At 37.2% G+C, this 12,803-nt stretch overlaps 1 protein-coding gene across 1 annotated transcript in view; it reads right to left on the bottom strand.

Moving 5' to 3' along the window:
* Window positions 1-11,142: 11,142 nt before the first annotated feature.
* The window catches only part of Phax (phosphorylated adaptor for RNA export), a 57,822-nt gene continuing 56,161 nt past the window's right edge, over window positions 11,143-12,803 (bottom strand). Inside the window, exon 9 of the mRNA XM_067095365.1 lies at window positions 11,143-12,106. Coding sequence (XP_066951466.1) covers window positions 11,888-12,106 — 219 coding nt within the window. The 3' untranslated portion in view covers window positions 11,143-11,887. The remainder of the gene's footprint in view (window positions 12,107-12,803) is intronic.

Raw genomic sequence — 12,803 nt, 5'->3', positions numbered from 1 at the left:
CAGCACTACCCCAATATAGTGCCTTGCTGCTTTAATAGTGTGTGTGTATATATATATATTTCCTAAGAAATGCTACTAACACCGTTTAGTAATGCCTACAGTGCACCCATGTGAGGTGCAATGACAGTGCTACCCATTATAGTGGCTTGTTTTAATAGTATATATATATATATATATATATATATATATATATATATATATATATATATATTATATATATATATATATGTGTGTGTGTATATATATATAAATATATATATATAGATATATATATATATATATATATATATATATATATATATATATATATATATATATATATATATATATATATATATATATGTGTGTGTGTGTGTGTGTGTGTGTGTGTATATATATATATATATATATATATATATATATATATATATATATATATATATATATATATATATATATATATATATATATATATTGAGATATATGTATCGATATACTTGTGTGTATATGCTTACCTGCTGCCTGTTGATTTATGTTTATTTGTTATTTATCTTTAATTCTCTACACTATGTAATATAATTACGTAGGGGCAATCTATTCCGTGGAAGCATACCTTTACAGTTAGGTTAATCGACGGTTAAACTTGTTTCATATTAATGTGTTACTCATATATTAATTATAGGACGAGTGCAGACTAAAATGAAGAAAGTCACCCAAAAGCATGAAGAGGACAGTGTGCATTATTATTATTATTATTATTATTATTATTATTATTATTATTATTATTATTATTATTATTATTATTTGATTTTCCATTTAAACAATCATTTCTTGAAGCTTCAGAGTATTTCAGTGGTTTGGTCTAAACTTGAAACATGTTTACACCAAAAAAAAATTCATGTCTGTAGTTTTACAACACTTACCTTTACTAAAATTATGATATTCACAAAAAACAGAAAATAAAAGACTATGATGTTGCTCTCGATCTGATGGAACTTGTGGGTACTTATGTCATTGATTCCAATGGATTGTAGTGGTGCAAGCAGTGTTACCATATACACACTTTTCTGTGCTCTTAACATTGTACCATAAATTTTTTCTTAGCCTAGCATAACTTTAGCATTCATAATTTAGCAATTTTATGTATCTATATATATATATATATATATATATATATATATATATATATATATATATATATATATATATATATATATATATATATATATATCCCATTTTGGTGGCCTTAATGCATAACTTCATATTTTGCTATAAAAAAGTAGAATTTATGTAATATCAAAATATACAAATGTTCTGTTCTGTCCTCACCATTGAAATGTATCAGATGATCTCTTCATGGCATCGCTTTTAAAAATCCAAATCTCACAAAGAAAGCTGAAATGCAACACTGAGATACAGTATACTGTGGCATCTCAGATAATTTAAAGTTTAAGGATATAGCAAAAGTCCTTTTAGTTTCATGTGCACGTAAGAAGAGAGCCAAACTTTAGGCTATAAATTGGCGAATGGGGAAAGCATCAATATCATAAATGTCTTTATTGTCTTTCATCATTCACATACCTTTTGTGATATATAATCACATGTAATAATTTCATCAGTTGTGTATAATTCTTTTGAAAAGTATTATTTACAACGTATTCTTTAAGCTGACTTGTAACATCCTCAAATACTGCTTTTGATCTGTTATCTAGAACCTCACCTCGGATTTAGATAAATGTTGGAATACATAATTCAAAATTACTCTCAACATATCTAAAACATATCTAAGTCTCAACATATTCTTGTTACCAATAACAAATTTTAATATTTAAACATTTTTAAAATGTGTCAACGATGGCTTAGTTTGCTGGTTGGTATCTGGTAACGCTGCGACACACTGGCTGAAACAGTCCAAAGTGACCAGAAGTTCTTCCTCACCGGCTTCCTTGACAATTAACCATATTGTGTAGAGGATACAAGGTGCAGTCACACATCAGTTGAAAAATGTAAAGTATATATTAAATCTATTGTTTTTACTATCACTAATGGTAATTCAGGTACATGTTAAGTTCATGTTGTGTTAAATTGATGTTAGCCTCAGTTCCCTAAGGCTTCATGAATCTACTCTTATGGTTGAACTTAGCATATAACAGCTAGTGGGTTAAAACCGAATGTTTACCTTTGTTTTAATGCCCTTTGACACCAGTAATTAAAGAAACAGCTTAAGCTAGACACAGCATAAATATGTGGGAAGGGTAAGTACAAGGATGCTAACTACGTAACCTAACATAGGGGCACTTGTGTCTTTAGAGTGTGAAGTAGGCCATAGACTAGTTGGTTATCCCATGAAATCCACGTATATATTTAACTGTAATGGGAACCCCTCCCCTCCCAGGGAAACTGGGTGTTATGGATGAGGGAAAGAATGAATATGAGTAAAGCAAACCTGTTGTATATGATAACTTCAACTACCTTGCCTAACCTGACTTGGGATGCAGGGTTCCACCTGATTTAGGGAACCCTGGATACCTTCTAACCTGGGGTCATGATTAACCATTAGTTAGTGGTATCTATCAAACTACTCTGTTAACAAACAAAGTCAGAGATGTTAAAAGCACATACTAACACATAAGGAAATCATATTTTCAAGTAAGTAATTCATTTATGGGTAAGAGTAAACATTTACTGTTAATCATTATTGCATTTCTTAGTTGAAAATATGATTTTCCTGTATGTTAATGTGTGCTTTTAACATGTCTGACTTTCTTTTTGTTAGCAGATGAGTAGTTTTAAAGATACTAGGTATACACCTCGCCTTATACAGTATTCCACGTGTTTTGATCTGAGCATGGTGCCACAGATATTCACCTGTGTTTTGGTGCCATTAGCAGATGAAGTCATTTGCAAGGAATTCAAGGTCTCCTATACTTAGATGAGTTGTTAATCCTTGACAAGCAGTCTTGAGGGTGAAGGATTGTCTTCTGCATCTGGCCTTATTGTTGGACAATTTAATCTGTGTTAGCAAATGTATAGTTGGTGGGGATATTGGTCAAGACTGTTTGTTGGTCTGCCTCTAGGCCTCAAGTGCCCAAACCTCACATTGTCCTTAGATGCATTAGGGTCAGGTTGGGAAGCCATTCTGGGAAACATCAAAATATCAGGGATAGGTGAACAAGATTCATACAAACAGCATTGAACTTTGGCAGTTAGGAAGGGTCTCATGCAAATGGAACATCTAGTCAGAGTCATGATGATTGCAGTTTACTCCAACGGTTCAACCTCCCTTTCTTACATAAGGGGGCAAGGGGGTCACAAAATTGAGAGCTTTGTTCAGACTATCAGTGAATCATCTTCTTTGAACAGAGCCCAGGAACATCATTCTTCCACCATTGTTTCTGAGAGAAACAACGTTATGACAGACCAACTGAGCAAGAAAGCACAATTTCTAATGTCAGAATTGTCTCATCAGCAAGTCTGTTGGAAGTTTTGGAACCCTTGGGGAACCCCAAACATCAATCTATTCGTGACTGCCCAAAACACAAAATTCCCAGTTTATTGGTCTCCATGCCAGGATTCTCAGGCATGGACAGCCGATGCTTTTCTTGAAGAGTGATTGAATCTAGACTTTTCATGTTTTGCCTCCATTTGCAGTTTTGAGGAAAATACTCAAGTTTAGAGGGTCAGACAACTCGAGGGTGATGGTGGCCCCAAAGGGAATGGTTTTCCAAGCTACCTCTCCTGAAGGTAAATGTTTCTTGTCTTCTACCTTCCAGGGAAGATCTTCTCAGTCAGTCTCATTTGAGAAGATCCCATCTAAACCTCTACATGCCTCATCTGATTCAGTTTTTGGATTAAATATCCAAGAATTTTGAAGACACTCTGATTTAGGTCTTGCTAGGGCAAAGGTCTTGCTAGGGCAAAGTATATTAGTGAGCATCAAGCCCTTCTTGTTTGTGGGCTTTGTTCAAGGGGATATCTGTCTCTTATTTTCTTCCATTGTTTTGAGCTGATATGATATCGAAGCAAAGGGTCTTTCCAGATTTGTGACTGGTTTTATTTTCATGAAGAGGAAGCTCTGCTGTGTCCATTTACAATGCTTAAGAATTTACCTGGACAGACTAAAAAAATTAAGAGGAGGAGTTAAGAATTTATTCTGTGGCGTTATGCTCTGTCCAAGAATGTTGTGTTCTTGTTCTACGTTGCTTAATTAAGTCAGCACGTGCATAATTGAATCTGGATCTTTTACCAATTTTGAAAGCAAACTTTGACATCCGTGCTGTAAACATGTCTTTTAATTAACTTAAAAATCCTTTTGCCAGAGAAGGTTTTCTTCAATTCAGTGGAGGTGTAACTCAATTTGACTGTTTCGTTGTTTATGAGGTGTTGAAATTTCATGTGAGAATTGCAGAGTCCTTAGTCCTATCATCCAGGCAGAGATAATTTTCTTCTGAACCAAGTACGAAAGTAATCTCTCTCTCTCTCTCTTATAGTTAAACATTGGTGTATAAAAGCATACCTTCATGCCTGAAGGTAGTTTTGGACTTAGTTTTTGACAGAGTCCATTTTCCTTGTAAGGATCCACTGACAAGTCTTCATGCAAGGACCTTTCACCCTGTTTTGGATCCACCATCTGGGGCAACACTAACCAGGAAGGATCACACAACAGGTAAAAATGCCTAGAAGCTTCTTCCCTTTTTAAAAGCTTTTAGTTTGCTTGGCTGAGCAGATGTTTCATTGGCTGCAGTAACCCACCATCCTCATTCAAACGGGCAAAGAGTAGTCAACCAATTATGAAAATTCGCCTAACACTATTTTAATTATGCCGAAAGGCTATGAAAGTAAATACTTCACCAATTGAAGATAAGGCAAACAACCAGCAAGATAAATGCTCACCCCAGTCCCATGCCTTTTTGTCAGGGAGAGTGGGTGGGTTTGAGGACTCACAGCGGCTACCAAAAACAGGTTTCTCCTACATCAAAATCTGTTTTTTGATAGTGTAGCCCCTGTTTGTCCTCAAAGGAGTTTACAAAAGAAACTGACAGGTGACAAAATGGCTTAGCTCCCAATAAATAAATACCAACAACCCAGATTAATTTTTGGTCCAAGGTATAGTCACAGGTTATTAACCATTTTCTTTATTCCAGATACCAATAGGGTTTGGCAATAAAGAACGCTGGCAAAGCAGTTACAAACCGTGTCTGCAGCATGGTAAATGACAATGCCTTGTACCGTTTTAAGCAAATCTTAGAGTGACACCAGAAACAGATGTCTCTGGACAGTTTTGTTGTGCAACAGGGGTCCAGTGACTCTCAAGCTGGTCCTGGTGCCAGTAAAAAATGAAGAGGGGAAGTAACCCCAAATAGTGCCAGTAAAAAACTTAGATGGGAAGTAACCCCAGATAGGGTTTTGATGCCTGAAGTCCAGGCAGTCCCCTTCCAAACAATAACCTCTCCTCCTCCCTCTCCGTCTTCCATACGCTAAGAACAGGCTTCAATAAAGGTAAGAGTGATGTTACATGTTCATTTATCCATTTCATTAGTCATTTATATTTATTTTTCATTGTTTTCTGTATGTAAAACTATATTTATTCTCTATGAAATGTAATATTTTGGGGTGTCTGGAATGGGTTAATTGGATTTACATTATTCTTTATGGGAATTATTGCTTCCGTTTTCGTACGATTTGGGCTTCTTCAGACTTTCTGGAATGGATTACTATACATAGAAAATCTGAGGTTCGTCTGTATTCTGTCACTTTGCCAACAAGCACTATTCAGGCCGAGACCAACTACTGTACAAGAGGATATTTTGTAATGGTCTGTCTTATGGAGTCTTGGGGGGAGACCACGAGACTGTAACTCCTTTGAGGACTCACAGCAGCTACCAAAAATATGTTTTTCTTACATCAAATCTTGTTTTATATAGCATTTTGTTTAGGATTTATAATAGGTTTTGAAAAATATGCCCCCTCCCCATGTAAGTTATCAGGAGACTTGCTTTTGAAACATTTGTATTCTTTTAAGATTTATTTATGATCACAACACAGTATATCTGTGTTTGTAAATATAGCTTTCATATTAATTTGTGACTTTTGACATAGCAACTAAGGTGTCTACTGGTATTAGAAAAGGCTGTTATTGTCTGGAAATAGACTTCAAGGGAACTCTTGGTCCCATTCAGCCATAAATTGATATGGAAATGTCTCATTAACTTAGCAAAAGAAAAAAAAGGCTGTTTAACCAAGTACAGTAATATATAGTGTGAATTTCTGGAAGGAAAGGATCAGCTTTTTCCTTATGTCTGAGATATACCCCTGATGTTTAATGGTTGTTTGTTTCAAGTAATACCAAAACTATATACTTTTATTGCTCAGCCATTAGGCAAATAAGTATGATGAATATGCATCAACTAGCTTATGCCATGTTGTCCATTAGTGATAATATTACTTATACCAATTCCTTATTGATAGAAAATATGCTATTTTGGTCAAGTAGCCTAGTAGTAAAATTTATTTAGTGCAATGGTGTAGGGTAGAGTCTCCATGTATGAAAGACGTAGTGTTTGTATTCCTGCAGGAACAAATACTGTATTTTTAAAGTACTTTGTATTTTTCCTAAGTATGCAAACTGTAGCCTTTAATAATGGAGGCAACCCTCCTTATCCACTCCACTTCATTATTTCCCTCAAGTTTTTTCATTCTGAACATGAGTTGGAAGAACAATGGGTAACTTTGATTGGGTGAGAATGGGCATCTCCTCTCACTGATTTCCACCTGGGTACCATCCTTGTTAAGTCAGTAAACAGCTGGTCCAGCATATGCCCAGGAAGGATACTCCATACAGTGGACCCCAACTTTTTCACGCTTCACTTTATTGTGGATATTTGTGGGGAAATCTCATTTTCTTTGTGAAGTGCTTGGTTAATTCATTAAACCTTCATGATAAAGAGGGGACCCCCAGTGGGAAGCCAGGAATTTTGGGTATGAAAGAGTAGAAATGAGTGAATGACTGATGCAATATAACTCAACCTGGACCAGCTTTCACCAGTTCTCTGAAAATTTTTAGTACTTGAGTACCCTCCTGCAATGAAGGGTACTGTGGCCCAGAGCCCTGATGCTCTTATCAGCCATTTCACCAAATCAGTAGGAGGGTACAGACGTCATGACAACCCCCGCTTGCTTGCACAACTATGAGTCTGGCACTTCTGGATGGACTTAAAAATCAGTCGGCTGCGGGGACAACCTACCACCCAAGGATGAAATCTTGTGTATAGTTAGTTATAAATGATTTGTTAAAAGGCAATGGTTTGTTTTTCTGTAGGAACTAATAATATATTTTAAAAATGCTATGTATATTTCCTAGGTATACAAATCAGAGCCTTTTATAATTTGAATCCACCTCAACTGCCCCTCTCTCTCTTGTGACTGAAGGAAAGAGTGAGTGGTGACATAAGGCGATGTATGGGTATTCCCCTGCTCACCCCCCCTCTCCACCAGTCAGTGACTTGACCAAGTTCAGTGACCACTCCAGCTCATGATTTGAAAACTTTCTCTTTATTTGAGGTTTTACTGTCATACTTTAAATACCTGTGAAGTTAAATGTTCATATAAGCTGTAAGCTTTTGATATGACGATGTAAGTCAGTTCTATAACCTAGTTTTAAGGTCATTGGCATTTTTATGTTGGTTCAGAATTCAGCAAGTGTAGTTCTGTGATTTCCACTACTAGTCAGACTGTCCATGTTAGTGAAGTTTATAATTATATATATACAGTAATAATTTTCCATGGCTTCTTAATACTTAGTCTTCTTATCTTTACCATAAAAGTTTCTCCATTGTTTTAATTCATTCCAGTCTCTCCCATGCTTAATGTTTTTGTCTGTGCTTTTAAATCTTTCCAAGTTGTGCATTTTAATTATCAACTGTAAATTTTTCATTTTCTCCCTTGTTATGAATTTGAATTCCTCCCTTGCTTAATATTTTTGAGTTTCTTTATAAAATCTTTTTGAGTGATTGTATCATTTTAATTTTAAGGCTATATTTCGTAAATTCTGTTGTTTTCATAAATTTCAGTTTGCAGTGAAGGAGTAGTCCACTAAATTAAATTCTTTCCAACTTGGTCATATTCCCCTCTCTTTATTTGGTGTCCTGTTATTGTGTCTGGACATTTTTAGTCACTTGGTGGGTGAGACCATAGCTTTCTCTCTTTGTATGGTGTCTTGCCAGTGTCTAAAATGCATAATTTGTCATGCTGCAAAAAGGATTGTAGTCAAACTTGTAGACTATCCGGCATGAAAGTACATCCTTGTATTATTCTAATCAACCCTTATTTGTTCCTGTGGGGTTGCAACCATTGTCTTTCACATTAGGAGTATCCTTTGGTGCAAACTAGAATGGCTGTTGAACCTTGTTAACTAGGTATTTAACTGATGGAGATTAGAAAGTGGGAGGAGTAGGGTTGTTAGGAGATGCCCCTCACTCAGAGATTGGAAGGGGGTGGCGGGAGGGGTTATTAGGAGATGCTTCTCACTCAGGATTTTGGAAGTTAAGGGGTTGTTGGGAGATACCCCTCACTCACATCCCTCTCACTGCTTGGTGGATGTGAGGGCATGAGAGGTGTGGGCAACCCCTCACTCATCCCCGTCTCACTAGTTCACTTTCTTTGGCTGCCGTTGTGCTCAATCCCTGCCTTGTGAAGTGTATGCTTCTTGGCCCTCTCCTCAGTGAAGTATGGCAAGAGGAGGTAAAGGGTTAAAAAGCTCTTGCTGGGATCTTGTTGGGGTAACACTCTTCCAGTGACACCAAAAAGTTCTTCTGGGTCCTACCTGTCACCAGTTGCCATCCCTTTTCCACCTACACTTGGATCTTCCCCTCCTAGGAAGGTTAGCTCCCCTAAGTTATATGAACCCAGGAAGGGGATGTCCTCCTTTGATTATGTAACATTTTAACTACCCATAATCTTCGAGGTACTCCATGGTTTGCTTCCTTCCTTTACTCCCTGGGAGTAAGGAAGAGGGAAGAACCAACCACTGTGTCTACTTCTACTACTGCAGTTCCCATGGCTAACTTGTCTGCTGCAGGTGATCCTCCAGTGGCAGGTTTGTTACCTGTACCTGACTGTAGGTATTGTGACTTCCGTTCCAGCCTCGACCAGTCCTTTGGAATTGAAGAAGAGTAAGAAGTATGAGAGGAAAAGGAAGACGTGTTCTTGCCATTGTTTCTAATCACCCAGGAGAAAGAAGGGGAGGTCCAAAGTTTTTCATAAGTTCAGTGGTACTATTCAGCTTGCATTTGCTCATGGCAGGAGAACTGAGATGTCAGTTCACTGCAAGATCATCATACCTTGGTCAAGCCTGTTGCTACCACACATACTTACTTGGACATACAACTCTGTGGCTCACAACTGGAGGGTGCATTTGCACCCCCTGTACTGGGCGTGTAGACAGGTGTGGGATGTACCCGAGGGCAATATCTTGGGGAGGCAACCTTGGCTTTTCACCTGCCCATGGTTATGGGGCTAGCCTTCAGCAGTGCCTCAGAGGTGTAACTATCAGTCAGGCTGCCTTGGTCTCATTTGGCTCATGGTGTTTTGCAGGAGGTGAATGCTCTGATCTGCTTGCCTCCAACAGACTGAGAATACTCCTCCCACTGCTTTCACGCCAACAGAGTTACTATAACTCTGGTACTCTAGAGGATGCAAGGACTACTCAGCAGTTGGATACATCAATAAGCCCGCAGATGATCAACCTTTTCCCGAGAAACTCCTTCAGGAAGGCTTCTCATTTAACACTGCCGAGGCCAATACGTTGGAGTCTGCAGCACTGGCATCTCTGCAGGCTATCTCATGGCTAGATCTATACATGAAGACTTTCACAGGCTGTGCCGTGACAGGTAACTTGTCTTTGGACAAGAATGTGACATACAGGATGTTGCTGGTGTTTGGAATTAGGGTCCATATTTTCTTGGCACACCAGTTCAACAACCAGAGGGCAAACCTGGTTCTTCGTAGGAGAAAGAGTATTCCCTCCTTGTTTTCTAGGCAAGTGTCTCACAAGAGTAGCTGGGAAAAGTAAAGGTGGTGGTTGTGCTTCAGAGGGGGGGATTCCAGGGACTCTATCTTGAACTTTGCTATGTACTTCAAACTTTTGCCGGGGGTAAAGGCACCTGTCGCTAAACTTTTGGGTCATAAGCCCAGTTTTCTACTGTTTTCAAGAACAGTGGGGAGTCTTCTCACCCTTTTCAACCCTCATTCTGTGGCCAAAAGGTAGGAGGTTGCTGAGAGTAGTGATCCCCCTCCTTCTGTGCTTTGAGTAGGGAACTGCCTGTCACACCTTGTGTAAAGTGGCAGCAACAGGGAGCAGATCCTAGGTCATATTAGTCCTCCAAGATGAATACAGGCTTCTGTTCAAGGGTATTATCAGCCCCTCTTGATGACATTGATAATGTTTCTAACTTAACTCTTCAGATTCTTAGAAATTTTGGACCTTGGTGGAAGTGGAAATGATATCAGAGAAAGGTGCCATGGAAACTGTAGATTGTCAAGTTTCCTGGTGTTTTACAGCTGCCTTTTTCTTTAATACTGTAGACCTCTTAGCTTTGAATGAGTATGTTTAATAGACTCACTTCATGATGATAACTTGTGTTCAGATTCAGATTCCCTCAGAGAGGGCAATTTCATGCTTTTCATAGATCTGCAAGATGCATACTTTCAAGTACTCATTCATCAGGGCTTCCAAAGTACCACTGCTTTTGTCTGCAACAAGACTAGTTTTCCACAAGACAGTTTTCCATTTCAAGCCCTTGTGCTTTGGACTGACAGCCACTATTCAGGTGTTTGCTTGGGTATTCACCTTAGTCTTGGCTTGGGCCCATGTAAAGGGTATTCGTGGTGTGTAAAACTTGTACAATGGCTTCCTTAGGGAACGCCTTCTATTAGACAGGGATTATCTGCTGGCTGTCAAATGGTGGGAAATCACAAACTAGAAAGACTATGTATAATGAATAATTAAAATATGAAAAATCATAAAAATATTAACAAAAGTTGAATGTATATCAAGGCTCACACTTGCTTCATAACTCATAACAATTGGCTTGGGACTATATGGTAACATGCTAAAAAAACATTACATAAGCACTGTGTAGGGAAACAACAATATGAAAGCCCAACTCGAATGAAATTACTTTATTTAACATTCTCTTTCTTTAAAAAAGATTTGCAATTAAATTACAAAACAGGGTCATAAAAACAAAATATACACTTCATGGATCTACAAGAACAAAAAAGGAATTGTGATGAGTTAAAACTGCTACGAAATCCACTTTCAATATTGATGAGTGACCTATACAATGATGAATATAAAGTATAAAAGAGTAAACCTGATAGCACTGTACATCTCAGATTAATCACACCCACTTGTAGGGTTGTAAATGCTAACAATCAGTTTTTATGAAGTTTGAAAAATTCCTTATAGCTTGACAATGACCTCTCAAAAATAGAAAAATTAAAGTTTTTGTGACTACCCTGGGAAAATACCTATCAAGGGGCAAACCTTAAATTGTTTTCTTGGAATCTTAGTATACTTTATTTGGAGAGGCACTTGCAACATATATCAACAAAGAAGCTAAAACTATAGTCATGATATAGTAAGATACAAAGCAAAATAGATGGTATACATCCCAACCACACAGTTAGGGTCATTACAACATTTCTTTACATAATAACAGATGCAACTAGAAAAAATTAAAATATATTTACCTGTTGAAAAAATATAAATAACTTCTTTGCCTAGAAGACAAAAGCTACCAATAAGTCGTGAAAGAGAAGCTATAACTTTCCAATAATTATATATTCTCACACCCCAAAATGTATGACTATGAACATTGAAATTAATTCTACCAGTTAATTGATAACATCAGAAAAGTTCCATTGCATCTGCAGCATGATTATCCAAAAGGATGTCATCATAATCACAAGCTTGCGCTTTGACAGAACGAGGGTCTACCACTTGGTCTACTGTGACAATGTCTCCGTTGAAGTCTTCTAACATATCTGGCTTAAATACTCTTGGATCAGCCACTGAAGGTGGGGGAGTAGGCAACTGGTCAGGCATCACAGATGGCAACTGGTTAATCTGGTTTTATAAAAAATATGTAACAAATTAAATTTCAACAATATAACAACTTGACAAAACAAAATAATGCAGTGAAATGACAACATAATGGATACAAGTAATCATGAAATCACCTTAATGAAGGAAATGCAATACTGTATACAAGTATCAATAACTTGGCAGATTGAAAAAATTTCACATTCAATCACATGGATAATCATTTTTTTAAAATTTGTCATTTTTCCAGGGTGCTTTGCTTTTTATTATTTTTTGTACCTTAAGAAGCCTATCCATCTAAAATTTTATAAAAGTTAGTTTACTAAACTTACAAATTTTTAAAGTAATTTGTATTTTTCCTAACGTTGAAACCTGAGGTCTTTACATATAGGATTAACTTTCAGGGAGCTGGAAATCCTGCCATTAAAACTTTTGCAAGGTGGTTATGGTAATAGCTACCGATGATAGGGGCGGAAGCACTGCCCACCAAATCGGTGCGCATTCAATTCTATGCAGTTTACCTTTTGGCCCAGGTAAGAGAATGAGGGGTGGTAAGAGGTGGGTCCTTTATGCAAAGACCTCAGGTTTGTATGTTAGGAAAAATACAAATTACTTGAAAAATTTCGTCTTTTGTTCCTACACAAATACAAACCCTAGATCTTTACATATGAGAGACTTTCTTTTGGAGGGAGGATTCTGAGTAAATCTCTGAAATGACTGG

This window comes from Macrobrachium rosenbergii, chromosome 51 (genome assembly GCF_040412425.1).
Source record: "Macrobrachium rosenbergii isolate ZJJX-2024 chromosome 51, ASM4041242v1, whole genome shotgun sequence".
NCBI lineage: Eukaryota > Metazoa > Arthropoda > Malacostraca > Decapoda > Palaemonidae > Macrobrachium > Macrobrachium rosenbergii.
Note: the sequence above shows the minus strand (reverse complement) of the source record. Positions and strands in the feature narration are given on the sequence as shown.